The following is a 25,851-nucleotide window of genomic DNA, read 5'->3' on the forward strand; positions in this document are numbered from 1 at the left end:
TTGGTCGCGTCACTGGCTTCCTGATAAACTATTGGTGGATTAAATATAATCTCGTATCAAATTTCATAGGGTACCGCCATCTTGAATGTTTATAAATTACATATTGTCTTCAAGATGATTGAGGATCAATAACTGCAAAACTTGTTTTGCCGACCTCTTTCTGAGCGAAGATCTGTGATGGAGGGAGAAGAGGCTTTAATCCATTTTAATTGTTTTGTGCACTACCCAAGTTTCACAGAAGAAGGACTAGAGGTAGAAACGGTCGCAAGGGGAAACGGCATCCAACTTCCTCCCAGCACACAACTTTCGAGTCTTGCAGCGAGCGTGTTGAGCGACATGTTCCAAAAGCAAGAAATAGATGGTAAAATTATCATGAAAGCGGACAACGCCAAAGGTCAGTGGATAAGTGAGCTTCATTTCGTTTGAATTTTTTTAACCTGACATTTAAACTTTGTTAGATACAATACACTCTTCGCGAAGCCTGAGGTTCGAATCATTGATCGATGGGGAACTGACCACCCACATTTAGATCACTTCTATTGATGTAAGAAGTACATGGCTTTGATTTTGTTTGAATTGTTTCCCTCACGATCTCTCTAAATAAATTTCAACATTTCACAGGAACAGACGATAGCTAAAGTGAAATGCTTCCTTTTAAGTTCATTATTCCTTTCAATTTATTAAGATTTAAAAACCCTGGAGGTATAAGCATACTGTTAAGACTTATTATTCATTTCATAGAATGTGGTGTTTCTTTGTTCTTTTTTTTTTCATTTGTCTACAAGACTTCGAGTATTTGGTCAGAATTTAGTTCCCCTAAGCAACTACATAAAGCGTTAAATTGAATTTGTATCCGTTTTTGTTCCGTGGATTATACAATGTAATCAGCGCTACATGTTGTTTTTGTTGTTTGTCACAGGAGATGCAAATCTTTATTACATTCCAGATTCTTTGATACTTGGGGAGGGGAGGGTGTGTTTGGAAGAGTATTGGCAAACTTTCAATGAGACGTGACCAAATTTAATACAAGGAATATTCAGTATTGATAAGCCTATTTAAAAAACAACGCTATAATATTGTACTCATAAATATGTCGCTGTTGTACTCATATTTCCTCCAATGCATTTTGTTCTGAGCATAATTTGCATATACCCTACCTCAACCTTTTGATAATTTGCGCATCCTTTACAATTGCGCGCAAAAACAGCTGCTTAATTCTAGCATGCCATTAAAACGAGAAGACTTGATCGATCATGCTCCATTTACCCTTTACACCTTATCATCACTATGCATATTCTCCACACTTTTTTATCTACATTTCCTAAGGTTCTGACAAGAAGAATTTGTGTAACAATCAAGAGCTTTAATTAGTGATCATTTCCTGATATGTGATTCAGGGGTGATATTGTAAGGAAAAATTAGATACTGGTCAGTCTAAGGATTTAAATGGTTAAGGGTCAGCTTGGGCATAATTTATAATGGAATTGAACTGAGTGGAGTGCAATTTAGTCTGAAATCCTATGCGTGATTTCAAAATCAAACAGGCATGCTTGGCAAGTTTGGTTTTAAATAACACTTATAATTTCAGACCAAAATTGCATGACACAAAGTTCATATACCACTTTATTACAACTTCTGGTATTTTGAAGTAAAAAATTTGATTGCACAAATACAAGTTTTATTAAATATATACAAATATGGTCCAGTATTAGTTAGTTTGTAAAAAGTTACAAAAGTTGTCTTTCGTTTTCCTTTTAAATAAGCCTTGAAGTCTGATTGGTTGTGGTGTTTTAGTAAAGCTGTCTTATTGCCTGGGAAAAAGATGCAATTTAGAGCATAAAATTGTGCGACTGGTGAATAAATTGCATCACCAAGAGCCAGTCAAATTGCAAGGATCACCAGTTATTTCAAAATGGATGCAACAAAGAATAAAGATATGTTCCACAGTAGTCTTATTCCACTGGCATATATTGGATTTGAGATGGTATCAAACATCATTTCATTCGTAAGATGGCTATGATTACCATTTAACAAGCAGAATTATCTAATTAGTTCACTTTAAAATAGTTATGACCAAATAAATACAAGTGAATAGAGACTATACCAAATTAATTTACAGGAGATGAAACTAGATTACATGTATTCTGGAAAAGAGAGCCCAAATCAGTATTGATATTTATTAGGACATCTTCAAGTTCCAAAAGTGCCTAATTTTAAAAGTAGAGAAGTCAAAAAAATCATTTTCACATCAGAGGTTTTGTTGACTGTAACACATCTTGAAAATGCCTAAGTACCTGAGTTGCACTCTTCCAGCCAAATTATTAACAATTTGCTATTGTTAAAAATCTGAAACTGTGAACATTTTTAAAAATCATATATGTGAACTGTGCTTTAAGAGATGAATATTAAAGCAATCTTTGCAGTGATGAACACTACTTAAGCAGCTATTAAAATAAGGCCTGAAAAAAATTCTGCTCTATATGGGATTTGAACTTATGTATTTTGCAATACGGATGCAGTGCTCTTTGAACTGAGCTAACAAGGCAACTAGGAGCAGGTCATTAAAAGTCTGGTAACTTTTGAAACCTACCTCATGAGATATGTTCAGGGAAACACTCTGCTAGTTAAGTGATAAGGCTTCCTTGATGTATCCCCTTTAGCCCTTTGACTCCTAAGATTGACTAGCATTTAATTTCTCCTCTCATATCACCCCTGAATCAAACATAAGGGTAACAAGAATAAAGGATATGATCACCAACCAAAGCAGTAGTTAATTGTTGGACAAATTCTCCTTGTCAGCACCTTAGGAAATATATAGAGAACAATAGGGAGAAAATACACACAGATGATGGGGTGTGAAGGGTTAACTGTTTTGTTTGCTTTTTTTTTTTTCCAGTGTTGATTCAAGTGCGTGACCACTGGAAACCACATCCACTTGCAGACTTCACCTCAGCAGGTGACCTGGAAGTGACATTGCTTGATTCATTTGGTGAGATTCTATTTGCCAAAGATGCAGCAATCAGCCTTCATGTTCATCTTTGTTATGAGTGAGTTGAAAAAATTCCATAGCTATATGCTAGTTATCAACAACTTGGGTATAATACTACAGCTTATTGTTTTTATGTAATTTATGTTGATTTGATGGGTGGGATAAACAAAATTTCCTCTCCAGAATGTTACTAGAAATACTGTGCATGGGGAAATGTATACAATGGTTACTATTTTTTGAGACACTAGTGTAACAAATCAATTTTTTCTTTCATTAATGGTGACCTGTTTAGCTCCTATTCAGGGTAGAGGTTTTTACAATTCGGACAACTTGTGGGATGATCAGTAGTGTTATTTCACATACCTTTTAAATGGCTAACCATGAGGCTAACCCTAATGGCACAAGAAATAGTCCCAAGTCACTCCAGAAATTAGCCTAGTGTTAGATTTGTGTGGGAAAAAAAAAGTCTGTGACTGTCAAAAAGTAACAGAGTATTCTTACTGTAAGATATTTTACTGACATTAGTGTTTGTTCAATGTTTTTACAGTAAGGATTGGGATGATCAAAAAGTCAAGACAGCTATCAAGAAACTTCTAGAGTACTACAGCCAAACTCACCTAGAACGTATGCTGTGTCCATTTTCACAGGTATTGTATAGGTAGAAAAAGAAATTGGAGGTGTACTTTATGTGGAAGTATAATCTTAAACTTTAAACTTTTGGCAATTTTTATAAAAATGCAGCAAAAAAGTTATTTTTTTTAAAAACAACAACATTTTTACCCCATTGAGAGAAAAAATGATAGCTGATAAGAATCTATTAATACAAGATAAAATTACAATTGATTAAAGAAAAATAAAAGTGCTAAAAATGTTATTTAAACAAAGAGTTTGCATGGTTGCAGTCTGTTTTGGGTTTTTTCTACCTCCAAAATAATCAAACAGTTAGAATTGGCTGGCAATTTTCTTCCTGAACAAACTTGAAATGCTTGTCAACAAGAAAAACTTGAACATTGTAAACCCTATAACTCCCAAGATCTTATCGTTCATTCTCCCCTCCTTGTAAATTACTCATGAGAATTTTTTGTTATATCAAGATAACAACTTTGACCTGATCAGTTTGAGTATCCTCATAACCTTTTTGCTGGATAATGTAAGGATATCTTTGGGAGAAGTTACATGTTAATGGTTTGTAGGAGTTAAAGTATTTAAATTAACTTAGTATTGGTTTTTACTAGGGCATGCTGTCACAGATATCCAGAGACCAATACCCTTGCCGTCTGTCGTCAGAAAAAATAAAACTGTTTGCTGCATGGTATGAACATTCTCAGCTGAGCAAAGAACAAGAGCAAGATGGTTCATCCTCACCTGGAAAGAAAATGTTAGCCACTCTACGTGGAAAGAAAATTGTATTCAATTCAACTGTTGAAATTCCACTGCTTAGGAAATGGTATGAAGAAAACCCCAAACCAGATATTAAAGATCTGACAAGATATGCCGAAATCCTAAACAACTTGGACCAGCGCAAAACAAGAGAACAAGTTCTAGCTCGACATGTGAATACATGGTTTAAGAATGAAAGAGCACGACTCAGGAGGGAGGGACTTCTGGAAGACTTGTCAAGACCTTCCATGGTGGTAACTACTGGTACATAGTTAACCCTTGACACCCTAAAATCAGTATGCATATTCTCCTTACTGCTTTTTATTCATTTCCTAAGATGCTGACAATGAGAGTTTGTTTACCAATCAAAAGCTTCTTTCATTTGTGATCATTTCCTTTATTCTCAGGACCTTAATGTGTGATTCAGGGGTGATATTATTAGGAGAAATTTGATGCTGGTCACTCTTAGGGTTTAAAGCAGTCTGTCCGAAGGATGGTTTCACATGAATCTTAGTTCATGTGTCTCAGTCACCCACCCCCAGATGGTATTAAAGAAAGGTATATTTTATTATTGATTTGGCATTTATTGCAATTGATTTGGTTTCTCTAACCTCTTGGTGCTGATTTGTACTAAGGCAAACCACTATAATCAAAAATCTCTGGTGTTATTTGCTTGAATGGTAGACTGCGTTTCTATACCCTGTGTAACCATAGCTGCACAAGAAACATTGATTTAACAAGAAGTTTTGTTATGAAATAGATGGTAATTCTCACACTTTGCATTTTCTGTCACCTTATGAAAAATCGGGATCTTGTGGAGCAGCAGGGTGAATTTGGAGAAAGCTGAATATACTGGAAACTCTTGTGAAACTGAAATACATCACTTAAACAACTATAACAATACAACTTGCACTGTTTTCTGTACATGTAGAGTAAGTATAATATTGGGTTGACAGTAATAGTCACAGTTATGCCACGTGTTACTCATAAGCCTTTTGCAATTTTACTTTGATAACTGGGTGACACCTGGGCATGGGAAAGGGAATTTTAAACAGGAACTCTTTACATGGCCAAAAAGTTAAAAGAATATAGAAATTACAGGCAGGCCTACTTAGGCCTAACCTTGATAAATATTCAGTATCTTTTCTTTAGATTACATGTTAAATGGTTTTGATTATTATGCTCAAACTTTGAGGCACTTAAATTATCAGCAAGAAAAATGAACTTGTCTTCAATAGGCTTTCCATATTACCTCAGTTATTTAATTTTTTTATTTTTCTTTGTAAAGTCTCTGATTAGTGAGACTATCTTTGTTTAGGAAGGAGGGTATGGATACTCATCCTTCCCCCTTTTACAACAAATCAAGCATAGACAGTACATTTGAAAGAATTAAGAGAGCGTTTGCAGTCTATTTTTCCAAGGCAAAGGTGTGGAAACAAATGAGTCAAGTTTATAAATTGGGATGATCAGTTTGAATTAAAACATTAGTCAATTTAAGAAAGGTACATATGGTAGATACTACATTTAAAGAATGTAATAACAGAACTGCAGCTTTAGAGACAGCTTAAAACTAAAATGTAACAACTACTGCAATTAATTTTCATTTGTAGAAGATTATTGCCATCTATATAGTGAACTTTGCTTTTCTTCAAGCTCCTTATTACAAATATCATAGCTTCGGATCAATATCAGTATCTGGGCAACTGCCCACCTACCCCTCCCCTAACCCAACATTAACCTTAACTTGTTGTTAATTGACTGTTGTTGAGTTAGGGGAGGGATAGGTGGGTAGTTGCCCAGATACTGATATTGGTTCATAGCTTCTAAGTGTTAGTTGAATGATTATGTTTTCTTATTGATTTAGTGCTCGTAGTATTTGAGGGTGCTTACCCATGGCCAGAATTGAATACCCAGACCAGTAAAGTTAAAATGCAGTTGGTCATTTTGGATAGGTTTCTTTAGCTGTGACAAACCTTTCATTAAACCATAAGTACAATTAAGGAAATTACTGGTCAAGCCTAGCAATTCTGATTGACCTCTTAATTATCAGAGAAAGATATTTGTCTTGAGCTTGGAGCAAAAGTCAAAATTAAAGAATCTTCCTATTTATTCTTTTCATTAGTGGGGTGTTTGAATGAGGCAATCCTGACTACTGGTGAGCACCCTCAACCCTTTAACTCCCAGGATCTCATTAGTAATTCTCCTTACCTTGTTGGACAATTCTCATGATGTCAGCTAGGAGAATTTGGTATTGGATCATCTAATAATCCCCTAATTGATGTGTTTACTGCTTCTTGTCACCTATCTGCTTGTTATTGTATTGACATTGTAAGGACAAATTCTGTCTTGGTCACTCATGGGAGTTAAAGGGTTAAATATGATAGTGGTACAACTCAGTATGTATTTTCACGCATGATGTAAACTTGAGGAAAAACTATTAATGTAAATAGTATTTAATGTAAAGTAATATATTTATGCATGGTTTAATCAGACTTGTGTAAAGACATTTGTGGAATTTTTTGTTCGATTTCTTCCTGAGTTTCGTCTCTTACCCACTGAGATCTGATCTGTAATTTTTCCTCCTACATTGTACGTGGGCTATTATGGATAACGGATAACTATACATCAAAGATCTTATCGTTGCACTGTCGTCGTGATCATCTTTCTAATTTGTTAGCGCATTACTTTCTTCCTGTTTAACTGGCTGTCAGATATGGATTGGTTAACCACTGAAATGAAACGATGAAAGGGATGAGGAGGTATTATGTCACTTCGTTAGATTGTTTGATAAATGAATCGGATCCTCCAATAGATCCACGATGCGTTATTAGGAGTTATGGCAATACAGGATATTTTAAATAAAAAAAATAGGAATGTAGGAGGAATACTTCAAGAAAAAACTAAGAGCGAATGTCTAGGTTGACCGCGTTAAATAAAAAAGATGGTACATGATCGAAAAAGTGACAACTTACATACTTTGCCCAGCGACAAATGCTTGAGTGTGTTACATCTGTACTAGTATCGGCTTTCTTCCTGTCTTCAACGTATGTGGCAAAGGACTCTCGATCTACAGGATTAAATGGTTTGATTATCCTCTTTCAAGTCCATGGTGAAGCTCATTTTACCCGAGAACTTTCTGAAATCTTACATGTGGCGGAATATGGGAAGAAAAACAGACACCTGCCGCTAGCTGTTATTTAGAAACAATTTCGTTGCGGGAAACGGATGAGAATTTGAAACGAAAGCAGGGATAATATTGGACCTGGTGTCGTTTGCTTTGCAAGGTTAGCTTATTTAATTGGTCTCTTGATCGGATACGGTGCTAACTGCTAAGATTTTCTTGGAATTCTGGATTCAACGGCCAGCGTTGCCCTTTTTGACAAAATTCAGTTTTCCCGGTTTTTCCGTGCGGAAATGAAAAACCCAAGCCTACTTTCATATCCTCGAAAACAACTCTATTTCCACTTATCATGGGCTTAACTTGAACCGGTTCTGAGCTATACCACATGCCAAAAATATTAATTAACAAATTGGCGACGAAATACGATGTTTGGATTTTGAAATATTGATAATCTCCAAAAGCGTAGGATGATCGAGCCCAAAATGGAATGAAATGATCCTATCTCAGACTTAAACCACAGCGCCATCTTCCTTTACTGAAGTAGTGGAACGTAGCCCATTTCAGCTACGTACCGGTAAGTGAATTGCAGTATTCACTTATTCACAACAATCAAAATAGTAGGAAAGAGTTGAAATTGAATTCGTCACCAGGGTAATATTATCCACACTTTCCTGCGAGACATTAAAATTTGAAGTGGCAAGAGTGAAAATCTGCAGTCACCCCGAAGTACACAGAAGAAATAATACGAAGAAGTGATCCGCTCTATGTTGTACTAAGGGGTGTGTTTTTGCTTAGCTAAATGTAGACATGCTCTTCATTATAGCTAGGGACGCATTACGAAAATTGTGAAAGAGGAGGGCAGAACAAACGTTGGTGATAGTGAAAGCCCCCTTCCCCCCCCTTCCCCCCCCCCCCCCACCCCGCAGCTCGCCTCGTTTCTTTCCCCCTATTTGTTGGTAGTACAGTAGGGTTCGCTGCAGGAGAAAATCTATGTTCCTTACTCCTTGCTATTTCGAAAAAAGAAAAACTGCTACTTTTCGCTTTCCGTGCGGATTTTAAATATATATAAGGCAACGTTCATTTTAATAGTTTTTAGATCTTTATTACATATTTTGATATTCGACAATATATCGATACGAGTGCCTTTGAACAAGAAAAGCACTGAAATAAAAGTAGATAAATAATTTAACATTATGACACTCGTGAGAAGGTTGGTTACGAAAACTCTCTGAAACTACCAGAGGAAAAAGGGGGCGGCAGTTTTATCGTCTTCCCTCAGACTGCCCTGCTTGCGCATATGCACCTTTCCCAGAGCGGAACACATTTATCATCTTGAGTTGACGTGTCATCATTTCGTTATTATGGAAATTAATCAAGCTCAATTAGACTCAGACAGACAGGCAATTAGTTTTACTGTTAGTAGAATCACGCATATCATTTGGCAATCATTTTGCACGAGAATCATACAGACTTAAGTTGGTTTCACGATGTCTTAGTTACCGATATTACACAATTTTACTGTCTCAACTAAAATATCATCGATCATCATAGATAAATTAAATCACAACAGTACAGTACGTACCCTAATGTACAATAGAAGTCGGCTTGGCGAATAGTATAGCATTTACTTTAAAATTTCTCTCATCTCTACTAAAGGGGTGTCTCTGTTCATGAAAAACCGTTTTTTATTTCCAATTTCTACAATTTTCCTTCTGCGCCAAGAATTCCGTCAAAGGGGCTTTTCCTTACATTTTATTTGATGTAACGCGCGACGTCACGCTATGCCAACAAAAAGCGGTTGTTGCTGGGATACAACATGGCGAAGATCAGGTACAATGACATAAATGTCTGTTTCACGTGTCGATAGAGATATGGGATAAGGGCTCATATTTACGAGACAAACCACAGATCTACACAATAGGTAAGTCAGTTGTTTTTTTTTTTTTTAAAAGAATCCGGCGTTTTTCCTGAAATGTCCTGAATGTTCATTGATCCCTTAGCTTGATCTTCGACGTCGCTCGATATTTTGTTACACGCTCTGTCATTATTTTCGCCTTCATTTCCTTTTTTCCTTTCTCACTCTCAACGGGAGTTTGATTTATTTGATATATTTATTTGATTTATAAAGTGAAATTCAATCTGCCATTGAATTGAATCTATCAATCTGCCACTTTAAAATTCTCGTCATAATTATTATTGCCAGACGGCCTCGCCGGCTAGATTTGCGGGAAGAATTTTTCTTTCTCCTTATTTGAGAAATTTGGACAAGTTATCGAGGTCTCAGTAGCTGGACAATCCTCTCTTTCTTACATAAACTCATCGAAATGTTCACCTTGAAAGCTGGGGTAAGGCGAGACTGTTGAAAAACCCAAACAGCCCGGCTTGTCGTGGCCGTTTATTTTTAGTTTCGACGGGAATGAGGAATTGTTTGACACGGGTTTGAGCGCATTGAAACCTTGCTGCCCTCTCTTCTGGATACGGGTCGTGGCATTATCACAACGTCATAAATGCAGCCGACTTCTATTCGATGAAACAATATTTTAGACCGAAGACAAGGATTATAAATTTTACGTGATGAACAGCGAATTTAAAAAGGCCATAAATTGTAGGTGAATGATATCGCTTACATAGTGATGTGTGAATTTTAATGTAATCTTAACTTATCAATGATTTAGAACGTTCGTGTTTTACTCTACCACATATGGCGAGTGTATAATTTGAAAAGCGTTTTAACCAGGGCAAGAATTGTCTGGTGCGTTAATTCCCTACATTGGTTTTTGGACAGTTGTTGGTATTTGAATTTTACATCAATGAAATGAAATTTATTTTGATTGATTTCCCATTTGATATTCCAAAGGCAGGCGTATGGCGAACGAAAGTTCAAAATATTGCGAAGATTACCTTCTCAGGAAAGAAGGACGAAACAAGGTGAGTTAAAGTTTTCGTGGTGACTAAGATTTTCGAACAGCGGTTTCAGAAATGGTTGCGAAAAGCTGTACTTCACTGTTGGCGGTTGAAAAAATACTGGCTACACTTGAGTAAAAAAAACGTATTCATTCCGGTTGGCACAGGTAACTGCAGAAATAAACATTGTTGAACAGGGGTCTTAGTTTACTACTGGATGTCATTAATGTTAAAAAAGAGTTTTTTCTTAAGGAGGCAAGTAGTTGATGCCAACGTGTGATATATGGCACATATGATCAAGCGCTATGTAAATTTCGCTCAAATTAGCTAACAGTTCAACTTCGATTGAGGTTTTAACGCGCCAGTGTCTACAAAACCCGCCAGTGTCTACAAAACCCGCAATAAGAGGCCGAATTTTTGGTATTTTATTGTTGCGAAGATTGAAAAAAGAAACTTTGGGGAGGCTTTTTCTATATTGTGATAGAAAATTTCGAGAGGATTAAAGGAAAAATGGCCGAATAATCTTTAGTTCTAGTGTAAGTAATCAATGCTAAGTAGATATTGCGCGTGTGGTTCGTAAAGGAAGGGCATATGGTAAAATATGGACCGGACCATTGGACTAATAGACTATTGATTGGACTATTTTTTTTTGGACCTATTAGTATTCAGGGAGGGGTAGGAGGCAGAGGTGGTTGTATTAGTAAATGCTACTGATTGATGATCTTTTTACTGGATCATGAAAATTATTTTGAGCGGTTTTCCGACTATTTTTATGTCAAAATTTACGGGCTGTTGCACAGGGCTGTTGTCACGAGAATGCGAAACAGACGCCTCAACATTTATTAGCAGACGCAACAGAGGCTTTTTTAATGATAAGTGAGAAAGCTTGCATTCATTGAAAAATTTTGAGCCTGACAAATTCAGTATCTTCTAACTTTGCTCTCACAAGATCAATGTTCACCCAGGAAGCCTAATGAAACAATTGACAGGTTGTACGAGTCTTGACCAGACTGATCGAGTGGTCAGCAATTTATACAATTTCAATACTGTACTGACTTAACGTTCGATGAAAGCACGCCCACTCTTCCGTTTTTTATCTTTTTTTTCTCTTAAAGAGTAGGAGTTGAGCGGAGTGTTTAACAAAGAAGATGTAACTTTTTTTAATGAATAATTTTACACAAGGTTGATTAGTATGCATTAATTAGCGGCTAAAGCAAAACAAATTGTACGAGGAGTTTATTGGTTACGTTTTGTTTTTAGAAGGTCAATTGCTACTGACTCTGATGTTTGTGGTGCTACTTTTTAATGGTAGCTTCTTATGAAATTGTCGGCTTATCGAACATTGTGACGACATTTCTTCCTACATTGGTGCATATGGCATGGGATGAACTTAATCATAGAAATGCAAGGTAGCTCCGCTCACTTGCAAGTCACGATTTTCCGGAAAAAAAAGACTCCCTTATTTTGAGCGGTTTTCGGCTGAAAAACTTGATTAATCCGTAGCATTTACCAATAAAACCACCTCCCACCCATCCCTGCGTTCTAATAGTTCGTCTTCTACCCCTCTCTCAGTAACAACAGTCTGCCTCCCGCCCCTCCTTGAGTACTGATAGACTGCATCCCATCCCTTCCTAAGGACTAATGGTTTACCCCCCCCCCCCCGTAAATGGTCCAAAAGATTGTCCAATAATTAGACCAAAAAAGGGTCCAGAAAATGGAAAAAAAAATGATCCAAAAAAAATAGTCCAAAAAAATTGTCCAATAGTCCAGGGATCCAATGGTCCAATCTATATTTTACCTTATCCCGTCAACAAACCTGTACTTTCAGACTGTTTTACTAACACACTTCCTGAGCAATAGTTTGGTGGTTTTTTTGTGGGAAAATCTGCTAATGACTAATGACAAACACGTTTTGTTGTTTCTGACTGCAGTGGATACAATATTGGGTTGTTATTAGAGGCGTTTGGATGTTGTTCTACAGAGATCAAGCTACAACTAACCGAGATAATGTAAGTTAGTAAGTCTTCGTCAGGAAGTAAGTGATCATCATTTAACATGTTTAACTTTGCGTCTCTAGTTTGCAATCAGTATCTTCAGTGGTAATCAAGTCAGCGAGACGTAATTTAGCTTTTAAAAGTAGATTTCAGCCTGAGATAGAGAGATTATTACAGCTAAGAATGTGGCTATGATACCGAAAGTTGTAACTTAATTCAGAATTTTCTTTGTTTGTTATATTTTTAGCATTTGTTTGAATTGGTAGCCATTTACGTAAGTAAAATGATATCCTGTTGTTTAATTGAAAAATCCCTTAAATTTATTCAAAAACTTGTTCTACATCTGAAAACTCGACACTTCTCTTGGCTTGGATACAAATATTACTTACATCGTTTTCGAAACCTTCTGCTTTTTGTGGATCGAAAGATCCCTTTCTATAGGAAAAGTTTGTAATGAACGTGGCTTTTACTAGTCAACTGGAAGAGTTTTTACACAAGGTTTTCTGATAAGCGGAATATTTGCTGCAAATTGGAAGCAAAGGTCACTTTGGAACTTTTCCAAACACCACAAACTTCCGCGAGAGGCTTTTATGACCAGCTGTCAAAAACAATCTACATGCTGTTTAACAGAGCTTGCGGTGAACTCGATACTGGGTAATAAACTTTGGATTTACATAAAGAATGATAAGTACGTGAGAGGGAAGAAGCTCTCACTGAAGTAGAAAAATAATAGAAAAGATCCTACGAAAACATTGCTTGACAAGCAGATGACAAAACGTGCTTTAATAATTACCTAAGAGGAAAAACAGTCAATCTTGTTCAACTGTTATCGGTGACTGATGACGAAACAAATCTGACTTCCTTGTTAGGTTCAGTAAGTTCAGCTCATTATGTCGGAGATGAAGAAGTTTTGAGTGGGGGGAAGGGAGGGAGGGAGGGGGAAGGGAGGGAGGGAGGGAGGGAGGGGGAAGGGAGGGAGGGGGGAAGGGAAGGAGGGAGGGAGGGGGAAGGGAGGGAGGGAGGGAGGGAGGGAGGGGGAAGGGAGGGAGGGAGGGAGGGAGGGGGAAGGGAGGGAGGGGGAAGGGAAGGAGGGAGAAGGGAGGGAGGGAGGGAGGGTGGACTTACGAGTGAAGATACTAAAAAAGGAAAACCTTTATGAGCGAAGTTAACACATTCAATACAGTGGAAGGGCTTATAAGTGCATAAGTAAACCAAGCTCGTTGCGTAATGGGCGAAATATGAAGATAAGTGTACAAAAAACAAAGGGTCGTACTCAACCTAAAAGTATGAACTAGTTTTGAATAAGTGCATGGTTGTTCCTTTTTATCGTATGAAATTTCTGGGTTGATTCAGGGCCGTTTAGCTCGGTTTTAATTAACCTGCTTTTCCCTCTATAATAGAAAAAAAAATCCCTGTATTTCACCCATTGCGCAGTGCAAATGTTTTTACGGAGCTTAAGCTACCTGTGGTCAGACTTTGGACGTAGTAACCCATCTGACTCTTGAGCATTGTTTGGGTATTGTAACTATCCTTGGATGGGGTGCAAGTTTACCTCAATCACAATTACCCACTTCCTCAACCCCCAGAGTTTCTTTTAAGTTTCACTGTGAGTTTACCGGTGACCATTTAGGTCAGGGTAAAGTGTCAAACAAGACTTAAGTTTTTTGTTTATGAATGCAACGCAATGGCTCAGCCTAGGTTCGAAACCAGACCTCACAACTTGGAGTCTATGGCAGTAGCAATAGCGCCGCTTTGTTCTCCAGATGGGCTCATAGGATGAACTGATAGCTGGAGGGTGTACGTAGTACAAGCGGAATGTCTCACGGTACCCACACATCCCATCTTGCTTCGTGTGTAACTAAGGAATATCATCAAAAATCGTTGTGTTATTTTGCAGTTTAAAGGTTCCGTCGAACTAACGTCATGCACAAAGTGCAACACAGCGAGAAGAGGAAATTATAGCTTTCCGTTCTTTGTCGTCACAGCGAGAGGAACACATCTCTTCAAGGTTACATATTTGTCTTTTGTACTTAAAATGTTAATAAGAAAGTTCCTTAGGCCCAATATCAGATCGGAAAGTCCTTCCAAAACTGCTGACACAATAGCTCAGAGTGCGTGAAAAAGGCGATCACGCACCACTGTTTTTTGTTTTATTGTATTTTTTTCGCTCTCTCGACTGACTAAGCAGAGAGAGGGGGGCTTCTTACAGACTTATGAAGCTGATAAACCGGCCATGGAATTTTCCTTTCACCCGTTGTTAAGCTGGATCATTTATTGTAAGGCATGCATTCGTTAACTACGATATCTTTGCTCGTGCGGACTTTGCCTACGAGAGGTGAGCACTTAAGCCGTGAACAATCACTGCTGTAAGGAACAGTTCGCCCCCCCCCTCCTCTCCCCCTCTCTCCACCCTGTGCGCAAACACTAAAATACGTCGTTTTGCTATTCTAGGGAGAGTGTTGGTCGTTGTTTTAATTTTGTCCAAGTTTATAGATTCTATATTGAGAGAAAATAAATAGAAACGCGAGAAGAATCTTTGTACATTGCAGAGGAAACTTGCAGCCTTGGATTGGAAAGAAGGCAACGAAATTTTTCCGAATGTGAAACCGAATGTGAATGTTTTCCAATTTTTTTTCTTCTAGTGCGACACTAATTTAAAACGCCACCAATGGATGTACCTCATTGGCTTGGCAGCGAAGGTGAGTCCACATGGATTTGATTTTTTTTGATAATTCTCTCGTCTTGTCATGCAATATCAAAATCATTCGCTGTGTTTTTCGTTTTTGGTTTTGCTTTATTCCTTGGTAAAAGCGATTAGGAAGTAAGGGGAGGGAACGTCACGCTCGATTTGCAATGCTTCAGTGTCACGCCTTCGCCATTTCCTTGTATAAAAACGATTTTATGCATTAGCTTAATATCTCCTGTAATTGTAATAGGTTACGCACTTGGGATCAATATCAGTATCTGGGCAACTGCCCACCTATCCCTCCCCTAACCTAACCTAACCCTAACTTATTATCAATTGACCGTTGTTGAGTTAGGGAAGGGGTAGGTGGGCAGTTGCCCAGATACTGATATTGATCCCACACTTTCTTGGAGGACTTACGCACACGTTCTACATTTTTGGCACTCTAATTAATTTCAGTTCATTCTAATGATTGGTTAAGTCGTCAACCACATAAATCTTGACTTTTGTATACATTTTATTCCTTAATGTAGATCTGTTACTTTTCCGCGATTTCGAGCGAACGAAGAAGAGCATAGAGCAGACGAACGTGCACGAAAGCAAGATAATTGTCAGTTTTCGCCCTTCTGCCACCGCGTGCCTTCCCCCCTTTTTTTTGCGATTACTGGCTAGCGAAGGCGAGCATACATCAGACGATCGCGTATGAAAACAAGACAATTGTCAGTTTTCGCCCTTCTTCCACGTGTGTGACTCGCGCTCCGCACGTGCCTTAAGAAAGAAAATATTCAAAATGACGTGTGTTCGGGGCGCGTTTTATCCGATGAAAAGCGTAATGGCTAACTCTTTTTGCACCTTGTGTTCACTAGGGTGATACGCCGGCTCCACCTCCCTTAGCTGTTCCTTCCCCGCTTTCTTCATCTACGGAATTAAACTCTCATGACGCCGAGGTTAATCACGCAGAGATATGCAGGCAGAACTCTGAGTCAGATGAAGACGATCTCTCTATTCCACCGGGTGTGATTCTTGTCACTACGCCCATAGAAGAATTGTCTCACGACGAGAAAACATCAAATGGACACACCAGCGCCATTCAAGGTATTTCAAAAACAAGAATCGCTCACTTAGATTCGACAAGTAACAATAAGACTTTGAGCTGATTGATTTTGAGCAAGTCATCCATCGGTTATCGGTGCGGTATTAAAGAAAAAAACTGACTGGAACGAATCAGCAAACTCATTGAAAATATGTTTTTAACTGACATTTCAGGTCAAGTACAACATGATAACCTCAGCAAAGCTGTGCTAACGACAGGAATCACTGGAGCAACGCGTGGTAATTATTTAGTCAATTGTTTTTATAGGGGAAGTACCAAGCAGTCTGAGATAACAATGGCTTTGCGCCGTCGTAGGCATTGCAATCTGCCAAAAATAAAAAAATAATGCAAAAGATAAATTCATATAAACAGCAGTTCAGACATATTTCCTCTGGCGACCCTCTAAACTTTTTTGATAAGGTTAAAAAGACGTTAAAATTGTAAATTTTTAGCACAAATATCATTCATCAGCTAATAAGCTTCCCTCATGCACCATTAATTTTTTGCAGTCATGTTTTTACTTTTCATCAGTAAAATTTTTGCTATTTTGCTTTCCATCAGTCGTCAGAGAACCGTCCTCTACCAAAGCTTCTGCGCCTCAACCCGTTACTCGTCCTTTTCAGTCAACAACAGGTATGTGATGTGTAATGTCTTTTACTAGTTATTAGCTAGAGTATGTCAGAGGTTCTCTTGTTAAAGGAATTAAATTCCTCTTAGACTTTGATGCCAAATTATTCAACAAATAGATTCTATGTGGCATACGAGGCGCGGCTGAGTGTGTCACTGATATTGTTAACGCATTTTGAGGTCATCTGGGAACTATTAGGGAGTTTAAAAAAACACGATGGCAACGGCAACGGGAACGTCACGAAACAAAAATGTTTAAAGAGCAGAACAATGGCTGTACACGTGAACAATAAATCTTTGTAAATTTCTTTGCCTCCTCTGCAAAACAACAACGTGAAATGACCAAACTTTGCGTTGTCTGAAGAACGTGAACGACGACGGCAAATTTATTAAATTTCTATTTCTAATTTAACGCTGTGTTCCATATTCAGTTTCAAGATAGTTTTGACAGTGAGAAACAAACTAAATGACGTAAGGGTGTCACGAGATTCGTAGGTAAAATATAAGTTCGTTTTTCAACCGACGTTGTCCACGGCGTCGTTTCTTAAACTCCCTATTACTGAACAGTGCTACGGTAACGTTTAGTCTATTTGTTTTATATTTATATATTTTTTTTATATTTTATACTTTAAGCAGTGATGACACCATCTACGCGTCTGTCCACTAGATCATATGTAAGAATCAATCAAAATGTGTGTTGCAGTTCAGCTCATTGTATAAATAGTTTTTTACAGGGAGTTCAATTTTTTTAGAACTGTAAGATTTGTTTGGATTATGTGGGGGTCGTTTTTAGAGAGAAAGTCTATTGAATTAGTCGGCCTTTTTGGTATTTATGCGATGTTTATTTCATTATTATCATTACCATTACTTTTGACATCCATCCAGGTGTGTCACCATGTCAGCAGAGGTATTTTCCTATTGGCCTTAGTCCTCCCTCCGCCATTTCATGGGGTCGAAGTAGTCCCGATCGGCCAAGCAGCAGTCCCAGTCTTAATCACACGCGAAGGCATTTAGGGACTAAACAGTTGGCAAGATCGCCGCTCACTAACAACAGATTTTCACGATACATGGCAAAGTCTGTACCTGATATGAAAATTTTATCACTGGAGGATCCAAGCTGAAATAGAGGGAGTGAATTTTTTATCGTGGTGCAAATTGTAAAATGGCTCAAAATTTCGATTATTTACGCGAATTTCTAAAAGCAAACCACGATTTACATTTGAGTGAATTAGTATTTTAAGCTAATACAAAACTTGTTGCCATTTCTGTCACGTATAAGTTCAGGGCTCCCAATTTTGGCAGTAACAATTTAGGGTGGAACATGCAGAGAAATAGAGCAAACTAACAAACAATTTTCTCTAAAGTTGGAGAAGTGTTGCGATTTTGTGCGAAGTAAACAAATCAAAGAAATTGTTTCATAGCATAATCAAAGCCAAAAGGTATGACTTGCGGCACAATGCGCGGGAAAAGCACTGTAACAAACGCCAAGCGTGGAAAATTGTCATGGTCTAATTGTTTACAGTAAGTTAGATGACGTGTGGAACCAATCAGATACTACGCAATGCAATAAGAGATCTACCTTCAGACAAATACAACTTGAACTATATTGGTCAGTAATGGTAGAATTTAACGTTTAAGAAACGCAATTAAATTCTCTGCTCATAAAGTTAGAGTTGCTTCGTGCAGCTATTAGTTTGGCTGCGATGCAAAGGAGAGGCGTTTTATCGTTTACAAAATTAGTCAAACAATGTAAGTAATGTATTTAAATTTATTTATACATTTAGAATGCTAGATTCAGCATTATAAAAAGGTGTTAAGTTCAAAAAATAAGTTAACTTTTCTTAGAAACTTTTCACGTTGATGGGACAGAAATATGGTGAATAAAAGTGTTGTTCTGCGTCGTGCTAGAAAATTTAGTTATTGCAACTCTCATTGTGATGTGAATTGCTCCGGTTTTATTTGCTACATACTAGGCCCTCCAGGATCATGAGTTTCCAGGTAAATTCCCTGTCTTTCAGCTCTCCACGAGCACTTTTCCCTCTCGCAGCATCACAGGCTGTGATGCTTGGAAAAATATTAAAGCTGTCTCTTCTAGCTGGAGATGGCAGGTATTTGAATCTTCGAAGTGTTTTGCTGATAAGCCCTTCATCCATGACCCTTCTTAAATAATGCAAATACCATGTCGAGGACGCTTAATAGCCTGAAGGGGGTGTTCACGATCAATCATTCCTTTGGGAAACCACGCTCTTCGCAATGGCGCCCAAGCCCCCCGTTTATAGGCTAGGCATTGAAAATTTCTGGATTACTCCAACCCAATAGCCTTTGAGGTTTTTCTTTCTTTTCAATCCGGGATGTTTTCAATGAAAGACTGAGGAAGAACTGAAGACATAAGGCCCTCTAGATCGCCTGTGAGTCGGAATTACACTAACATTTGTATTGATACACACTATCAGTTTCACGAGAGGGAGAGGGTTTGAAAAATTTTATATACCTGAAGTGTGATTGAGTGTCTAAAAATGATATCCAGCTTTACCATAAAAGGAAATTCCAAAATTTCCTATTCCAATATTCTTGATTTTACGGACTTAAGCGAAATTTTGCATATACCTCCCCAGTTCCCTGCGATGGGCCGAGAAGTTCTCGATCCCAGACTTTCTCAAATTAAAATAAACATTTGAACAACTCTCAGGAGAGCATACAACAGCGACACCTTTCTCGTGAAGCGATATAAAGTTGAAATATCCACCTCGCACGATGCTTTATCTCCTTTTTTATCTGCCTGGTACCTTACTTTTACTATCGTTAGTTCTTGTATGTAGTTTTGCGACTTATCTGGTATATAAAAGACAAAAATTCTTGCATATTCCGAGTCCACCTATGTCGAGGTAAGAAGTTTTCATGTCCTTGGATATTGAATGCTCTCAAGCAAACCAGTTTACCCTTTGTTAGCGCCAATTGCTTAGAAAAGGCCGTAGTCTTAACGGAGCCTCCAGTTGTTATGCAAGGGGTTGATCCTACGGGAAGGCCAATTCGGAGGCGTGAGGAGGGCGGAGGTTAACGTGATTTAAAAGGCTAACCTTAGAGGCGACAACTACATCAGTAGTGACTTACCTCAACATACGTAAATCTCGCTGGCCTTTGGTATTTTGTATAAGATTAAAAAAAATTCACTTTACTCAGGTGAATTTTTTAAATAAAGTAATTTGTTTAGACCTCTTTTTAAATTTATAGATTGTCTGTGAGGAGTGGTCACTTTTAAGGAAGGATTGAAATTTGAAAAGACTCGGTCGGTAATTTGCAAAAGCAAAACTTTTGCTTTTAATTTCCAGGTGCTAAATTTAGGTGAATGATGACAATTGCTTTTTTTTCTCTTTTTATTTCGGTAAAAGTTCACGATAGATCCATTAAAGGGAAATATATTATGATGCTATCTTTGTTTTAAACACAATCTAATTTCCACAGCACCTTTATGCCTAGAATACCGGTTTAGAAATATATGCTATAGTGAACACTGTTTCCATAAGTAAGTGACTTTTCCATTCCTCACTTTTGATGACTGTGCTGCAGACTAAACCTCTGTCAATGCGTCTTCTAAATATCTGTCAATAGCAAGATTATGAAACTTGCAACCAAACAATTTTACCAGCTTAAAGTTATTAAAAAATAAACTAAAAAAACTCAACCTCTCTATGCTCTTATTTCCACCATCTTACATTTTTGCTTAAGATGTCTCACTTTTATTAAATGTACATTTATTGCCATCAATTGCTATTAAGTATCATTACTAAAAATATTTTTTTCCACTCCATCTTCCTTCACCTCAGCTTAAAAATCACATTAGAGTCCTGAATGGTAATATTTACAAGTTCATTGCTGTTAGTTTTTTTAAGGGCCATGCAGATGAGATAAGTTCTATGCGTCATACAGGTTATCCCACAGATCAAAAGTTTCTGGAATGGTAAGCTTATTATTATTTTTTCATGCATGCTCATAACCTTGTATTTTTAAATATTATTCTTAGTGGTTGCAATAATGGTTACAATATTTAAAAGTCACCCTAAATTTCACTGTGGTGCACTCCATAATACTTCTTTCAGCACATCTTTATAATGAGGATGTATGTTAAAAGATCATAAAATTTCAGGGAACTGAACCCTGATACTCTAACTGAGCTTATGTTGTCACAATTGTGCATTCCGGAAGGGTGTTAGTTGAAGTCTATATGTCTAATTAGGGTTACTATAGATTAACTCTAGGGTTAGTAAACAAGCCTTCCTTACTACCTTGAGCTGATATTTAATTCTTAAGAAATACTTTTATTCCATTAATGATGACAGTGCCTACTACATATAGAGACTATCAGATGCAATATTTTTTATCTGAACAAATTGTTCTACACTTTTAATGAATAACTTTCTTTTTAGCTCATACAGGCTATTCAGAAAAAGATGCAATGCACAAATCTAAAGGAAACATTTTTCTCCCCAAAAAGAACATTCTGTTTGTAACTTTTTAAAGTAGGCTATTTAGAGATATTTACTGTCTTACACATGCAGGCATATAGTGTATGGCAAGGTTCTTGTTGTCTGGTTCTGGCACATTCCTGTGCTTCTGGTGGTTGATCCAGAAATAATTAAGGTAAAAAGAAATTGTTTTTACAGGTTTAATACCATTAGTACTCAAGATTTGATTACATTTGCTGGATCATGTGTACTATAGGTGGACTCGGTCGACATATCGGGCGACAGTCGACCGATATATCGGTCGACTATCGGTCGACTATCGGTCGACTATCGGTCGACTATCGGTCGACAATCGACCGACTATCGGTCGACTGTCGACCGACTATCGGTCGACTGTCGACCGATAGTCGGTCGATTGTCGACCGATAAATGTGTCGACCGATATAGTCTTAAACCATCGATACTCGACCGATACATGACCGATACATGACCGGTACTTGACCGATACATGACCGATACTTGACCGATACATGACCGATACTTGACCGATACATGACCGATACTTGACCGATACATGACCGATACTTGACCGATACTTGACCGATACATGACCGATACTTGACCGATACATGACCGATACTTGACCGTTACTTGACCGATACTTGACCGATACTTGACCGATACTTGACCGATACATGACCGATACTTGACCGATACTTGACCGATACTTGACCGATACTTGACCGATACATGACCGACACTTGACCGATACTTGACCGACACTGGACCGATACTTGACCGGCACTTGACCGATACTTGACCGACACTTGACCGATACTTGACCGATTCACGACCGATACTTGAACGATACATGACCGATACTTGAACGATACATGACCGATACTTGAACGATACATGACCGATACTTCACCGGTACTTCACCGATACTTGATTGACACTTCACCGATACTTGACCGACACTTCACCGATACATGACCGACACTTCACCGATACTTCACTGATACTTGGCCGATAATTCATTGCCCCCCGGGGGGGAGGGTTTATTCCACGATAAAAGATATAAAACTCTAATAAGTAATGTGATTACCTCATAATTTAGATGTAAATTGCGTGTCTGGAATCCAGTTTTAAATTTCTCTTGTGCCGGCCATAGCGCGTATCGTCTCCGGCAGCGAATTCCAAGTCCTTACAGCGGCGAAGTAACGAAGAGACCTTAGACCATAATAATAATAATAATAATAATAATAATAATAATAATAATAATAATAATAATAATAATAATAATAATAAAACTACTAATATAGCGCTTATCCAGTCCTGTTCTAAGCGCTTTACAAAAATATTAAAATATCACACGTTAAAATAATATTAAAAGTAAGTCTTAAGTTAACTGATGTCTAAGATATAGGCGTTTGACATGGATAATAAAAGAGATCATACATTAAAGTAATTTTTAAAAAGATGAGTCTTAAGTTTACGTTTAAAAATATTTAAATTGTCACAAGAACGAATGTCATCAGGTAGTTTATTCCACAGTTCAGGAGCCGAAACAGCAAAAGCTCTATAGCCATAGGACTTGAGATTAAAGTTGACAGGAGTCAGACGCAATGTTGAAGACGAACGGAGCGTTCTTGAAGTTGAATAACGGCGTATTAGGTCTTGAATGTAGACAGGAGACTGCTGGTGAAGAGCTTTATGGGTGAGCAGAATTATTTTGAATTTAATTCGCTCAGAAATTGGAAGCCAGTGTAGGTCGAACAAAACAGGGGTGATGCGGTCGAATTTACGAGAGCTGGTAGCAAGTCGAGCCGCCGCATTCTGCACTGATTGGAGCTTTTGGATAGTGTATTTGGGGACACCGTATAAAAGAGAGTTACAGTGATCCAACTTGGAGGTTACAAAGGCGTGGACTAGAGTCTCAGTGGTCTTAATGGATAGTAATTTCCTTATACGGGAAATGTTCCGAAGATGATAGAAGGCAGATTTACAGACAGATTTGACATGAGGGAGCATTGACATAGTACTATCGACAACGACGCCGATATTTCTGGAAGATGAAGACGGCTGTAGTATATCAGAACCAAAACGAAGTGGAGGTATAGACTGTTGAGGGTTGTGCTTTGAGTAAAGGTAGAGAAGTTCAGTGTTGTCTTTGTTTAGCTTCAGCTTATTTAAGGCCATCCACTTATCTAGATCAGATAAGCAATTCTCGATTTTAGCAATGCTACTGGTTAATTCCACATCATCGTTAACGGAAAAAGAAATGTACAACTGAGTATCATCGGCGTAGAACTGAAATTGCATGTCGTGAAAACGTAAAATGTCGGCAAGAGGAGCAGTGTAAAGTAGGTAGAGGATCGGCCCAAGAACGGAGCCTTGAGGTACTCCACACTTGAGCTCACGAGATTGCGATTTCCTTCCATCGATTAGGACGACTTGTGTGCGTTTAGTAAGGTAGGAGCGGAACCAGTCAAGTGCAGTGCCACGTATTGAGAATTTAGAATTCAATCTTTTGAGCAGTATTACATGGTCAACAGTGTCAAATGCAGCGGAGAGATCTAGTAACAGGAGCATGACACAGTGGCGATTATCGATAGCAAGCAAAATGTCATTTTGAACACGGAGAAGGGCGGTTTCGCAGCTGTGGAATGATTTGTAGGCAGATTGTAGCGGCTCTGTGAGTTGGTAGAAGTCAAGATAAGCTTGAAGACGCACTGCCACAACCTTCTTAATGACTTTCGAGATAACCTTAAGGTTCGAAATAGGCCTAAAATTACCAAGAACTTCGTGGTCCAGGTTCGGTTTCTTGAGAAGAGGGGTTACAACAGCGTTTTTAAGGGACGAAGGTAGAAAACTAGATACCAGTGACAGGTTTACAATACTACAAATAGATGGTAGGAGCAGGTCCAGATGTTCTTTAAGTAACGTGGCTGGTAAAGGATCCAGACAGTAGGATTTCTGCACAACAGAGCGGGCAATCTTCGATAGTTTAAGATTTGAAGTAGGTGAGAAGTTGCTAAGCTCACAATTAGTGGTGGAAATATCCAGTGAGGAAAAGTAATCCGGAATTTCAGAAGGAGTAGGTATACTTCTAATACGGGTTATTTTATCTTCGAAGAAGGTAACAAATGTATTAGCGAGATCTTCAGCTGCTGTGCTGGTTGGATAACTTTTCTCTGCTTTCCTGTGGAGGAGACGGTCGATTAATCGAAATAGGGCTTTGTTGTCGTTGCCAGCCTCTGAAATACGATTAGAGTAGTAATCCATTTTTGACTTAAAAATGGTGTTCTGAATAATAGTGCGTTGATTAGCGTAAAGTCGATAGTCTGATTCAAGTTTGGAGCGTCGCCAGCGCCTTTCAAACTTGCGGCTGGTTGTTTTCTGTTTTCTGATTTCCTCGCTGTACCAGGGAGCATTAGGTCGCAGATTGATGATTCTTGTGCGCAAAGGTGCATGTTTGTCTAAAATGGAAAGTAAAACCGATTCATACTGGTCACAGAGTTCCGTAATTTCCTGAGATGGTGAGTTATATAAGGCGGAGGAACGAATATCACGCCGTAGGTTGTCTGGATCAATTGTACGCAGTTTACGTGATGAGATGGTGAGCTTAGCTTTAGGTGGTCTCTTGATAGCCAAGGTGCAAAGAACAGCAAAGTGATCAGAGATAACCGGGTCATTGATGGATAAATTTAAGACAGTTTCTTCGCCAGATCTTGTGATAATGAGGTCAAGGGCGTTGTTGTTTTTGTGCGTCGGGGTGTGGACATTACAGACTTCCAGATTGAAACAGCTTAAAAGGTCGAGAAACTTATTGGCAGTGTTGTCAGATGAATCGTTGACATGAAAATTGAAATCACCGGCTAGAAGAAGACGGCCGGTAGAAGATACTAGCCTTTCCAGCAGTGAAGAAAAATCATCAAAAAAAGCAGCATGTGTAAGACCATTCTTGACAGAAATTGGAGGGCGGTAAATAACAATAATACGTATGATAGATGAGGACCAGTGAAGCAGTACTTCTTTAAATTCAAAAGATTTAAACGGATCCGATTTAATTTGCTCCATTTTCAGATTTTTCCTGTAGAGTAGGCCAACACCTCCACCATTTCCATTAGGTCTTGGTATGTGAACAAAAGCATATCCGGTGGGACTGATATCACGAACGGTGTAGTCAGAGCAGTCATCGGGTTTAAGCCTGGTTTCAGTTAAAGCAAGAATGTCGATGTTTTTGTCAACCACAAAGTCTTTAATTTGTAGCGTTTTATTGATGATGGATCTTGCATTTAGCGAATTTGCAGATGAAGAATTCAACGGGTGTCGTTTAATCGTTACCAAGTTATTTAAATTAGGTCCAACAGATAATTTCACACTTGAAGGTTTACGAACATTCCATACAGAACTAATTTCTGTGATTTTGTGGAAACCATACGATTGCTTCATGGCCTTGCCTGCTCGAGTGCGACGTGTTCTGAGAATCCCTTGAATTTTCAGGAACTGGAAAAGGTCGGGTTGAAGTACCATGTTTTGTTCATCTTACTTTAGGTATCAAAGCATATTTGTGCCCCTTTAATTACGA

General features: G+C 38.2%; 3 protein-coding genes across 15 annotated transcripts in view; all 3 read left to right on the plus strand.

Moving 5' to 3' along the window:
* Positions 1 to 63: 63 nt before the first annotated feature.
* Positions 64 to 6,896, plus strand: LOC113668153 (uncharacterized). Its single transcript, XM_027184031.2, has 4 exons — positions 64 to 394; positions 2,897 to 3,047; positions 3,537 to 3,636; positions 4,225 to 6,896. Exons 1-4 carry the CDS (start codon positions 178 to 180, stop codon positions 4,639 to 4,641), a joined length of 885 nt encoding a protein of 294 aa, XP_027039832.1. The 5' UTR covers positions 64 to 177; the 3' UTR covers positions 4,642 to 6,896.
* Positions 6,897 to 7,392: 496 nt separating this feature from the next.
* Positions 7,393 to 18,706, plus strand: LOC113668145 (uncharacterized). Of its 9 annotated transcripts, none has more exons than XM_089214047.1 (9): positions 7,393 to 7,653; positions 10,348 to 10,418; positions 12,326 to 12,403; positions 14,286 to 14,396; positions 15,031 to 15,087; positions 15,941 to 16,169; positions 16,341 to 16,406; positions 16,729 to 16,800; positions 17,680 to 18,706. In XM_089214047.1, the coding sequence occupies exons 2-9, from the start codon at positions 10,356 to 10,358 to the stop codon at positions 17,913 to 17,915; spliced, it is 912 nt and encodes a 303-aa protein (XP_089070173.1). In that variant the 5' UTR covers positions 7,393 to 7,653; positions 10,348 to 10,355; the 3' UTR covers positions 17,916 to 18,706. The 9 variants fall into 9 exon arrangements, with proteins under 9 accessions (XP_089070173.1, XP_089070170.1, XP_089070175.1 ...); XM_089214044.1 differs by lacking the exon at positions 7,393 to 7,653 and adding an exon at positions 8,644 to 9,411; XM_089214043.1 differs by lacking the exon at positions 7,393 to 7,653 and adding an exon at positions 9,671 to 10,095.
* A 751-nt stretch (positions 18,707 to 19,457) lies between these two features.
* Positions 19,458 to 25,851, plus strand: part of LOC113668158 (cholesterol 24-hydroxylase) — a 19,382-nt gene continuing 12,988 nt past the window's right edge. Inside the window, exons 1-4 of one of the 5 annotated variants that reach the window (XM_089214062.1) lie at positions 19,467 to 19,576; positions 20,026 to 20,080; positions 20,675 to 20,752; positions 21,351 to 21,432. In XM_089214062.1, coding sequence (XP_089070188.1) covers positions 20,709 to 20,752; positions 21,351 to 21,432 — 126 coding nt within the window. In that variant the 5' untranslated portion in view covers positions 19,467 to 19,576; positions 20,026 to 20,080; positions 20,675 to 20,708. Of the gene's footprint in view, positions 19,680 to 20,025; positions 20,753 to 21,350; positions 21,433 to 25,851 lie in introns of all 5 variants that reach the window. The other 4 variants (XM_089214061.1, XM_089214063.1, XM_089214059.1 and 1 more) reach the window with 4 other exon arrangements.

Source organism: Pocillopora damicornis, chromosome 8, assembly GCF_964200805.1.
Source record: "Pocillopora damicornis chromosome 8, jaPocDami1.2, whole genome shotgun sequence".
Classification (NCBI taxonomy): Eukaryota; Metazoa; Cnidaria; class Anthozoa; order Scleractinia; family Pocilloporidae; genus Pocillopora; species Pocillopora damicornis.

Excerpts from the sequence above, each read along its gene's own strand:
- LOC113668145 (XM_089214043.1), top strand. The coding sequence starts at position 10,065 with ATGAACAGCGAATTTAAAAAGGCCATAAATT. Across the intron at positions 10,096-10,347 it reads ATTTAAAAAGGCCATAAATT|GCAGGCGTATGGCGAACGAA; the intron begins GTAGGTGAATGA and ends GATATTCCAAAG. Across the intron at positions 16,407-16,728 it reads AATCACTGGAGCAACGCGTG|TCGTCAGAGAACCGTCCTCT; the intron begins GTAATTATTTAG and ends GCTTTCCATCAG.
- LOC113668153 (XM_027184031.2), top strand. The coding sequence starts at position 178 with ATGGAGGGAGAAGAGGCTTTAATCCATTTTAATTGTTTTGTGCACTAC. Across the intron at positions 395-2,896 it reads GAAAGCGGACAACGCCAAAG|TGTTGATTCAAGTGCGTGAC; the intron begins GTCAGTGGATAA and ends TTTTTTTTCCAG. Across the intron at positions 3,637-4,224 it reads TGCTGTGTCCATTTTCACAG|GGCATGCTGTCACAGATATC; the intron begins GTATTGTATAGG and ends GGTTTTTACTAG.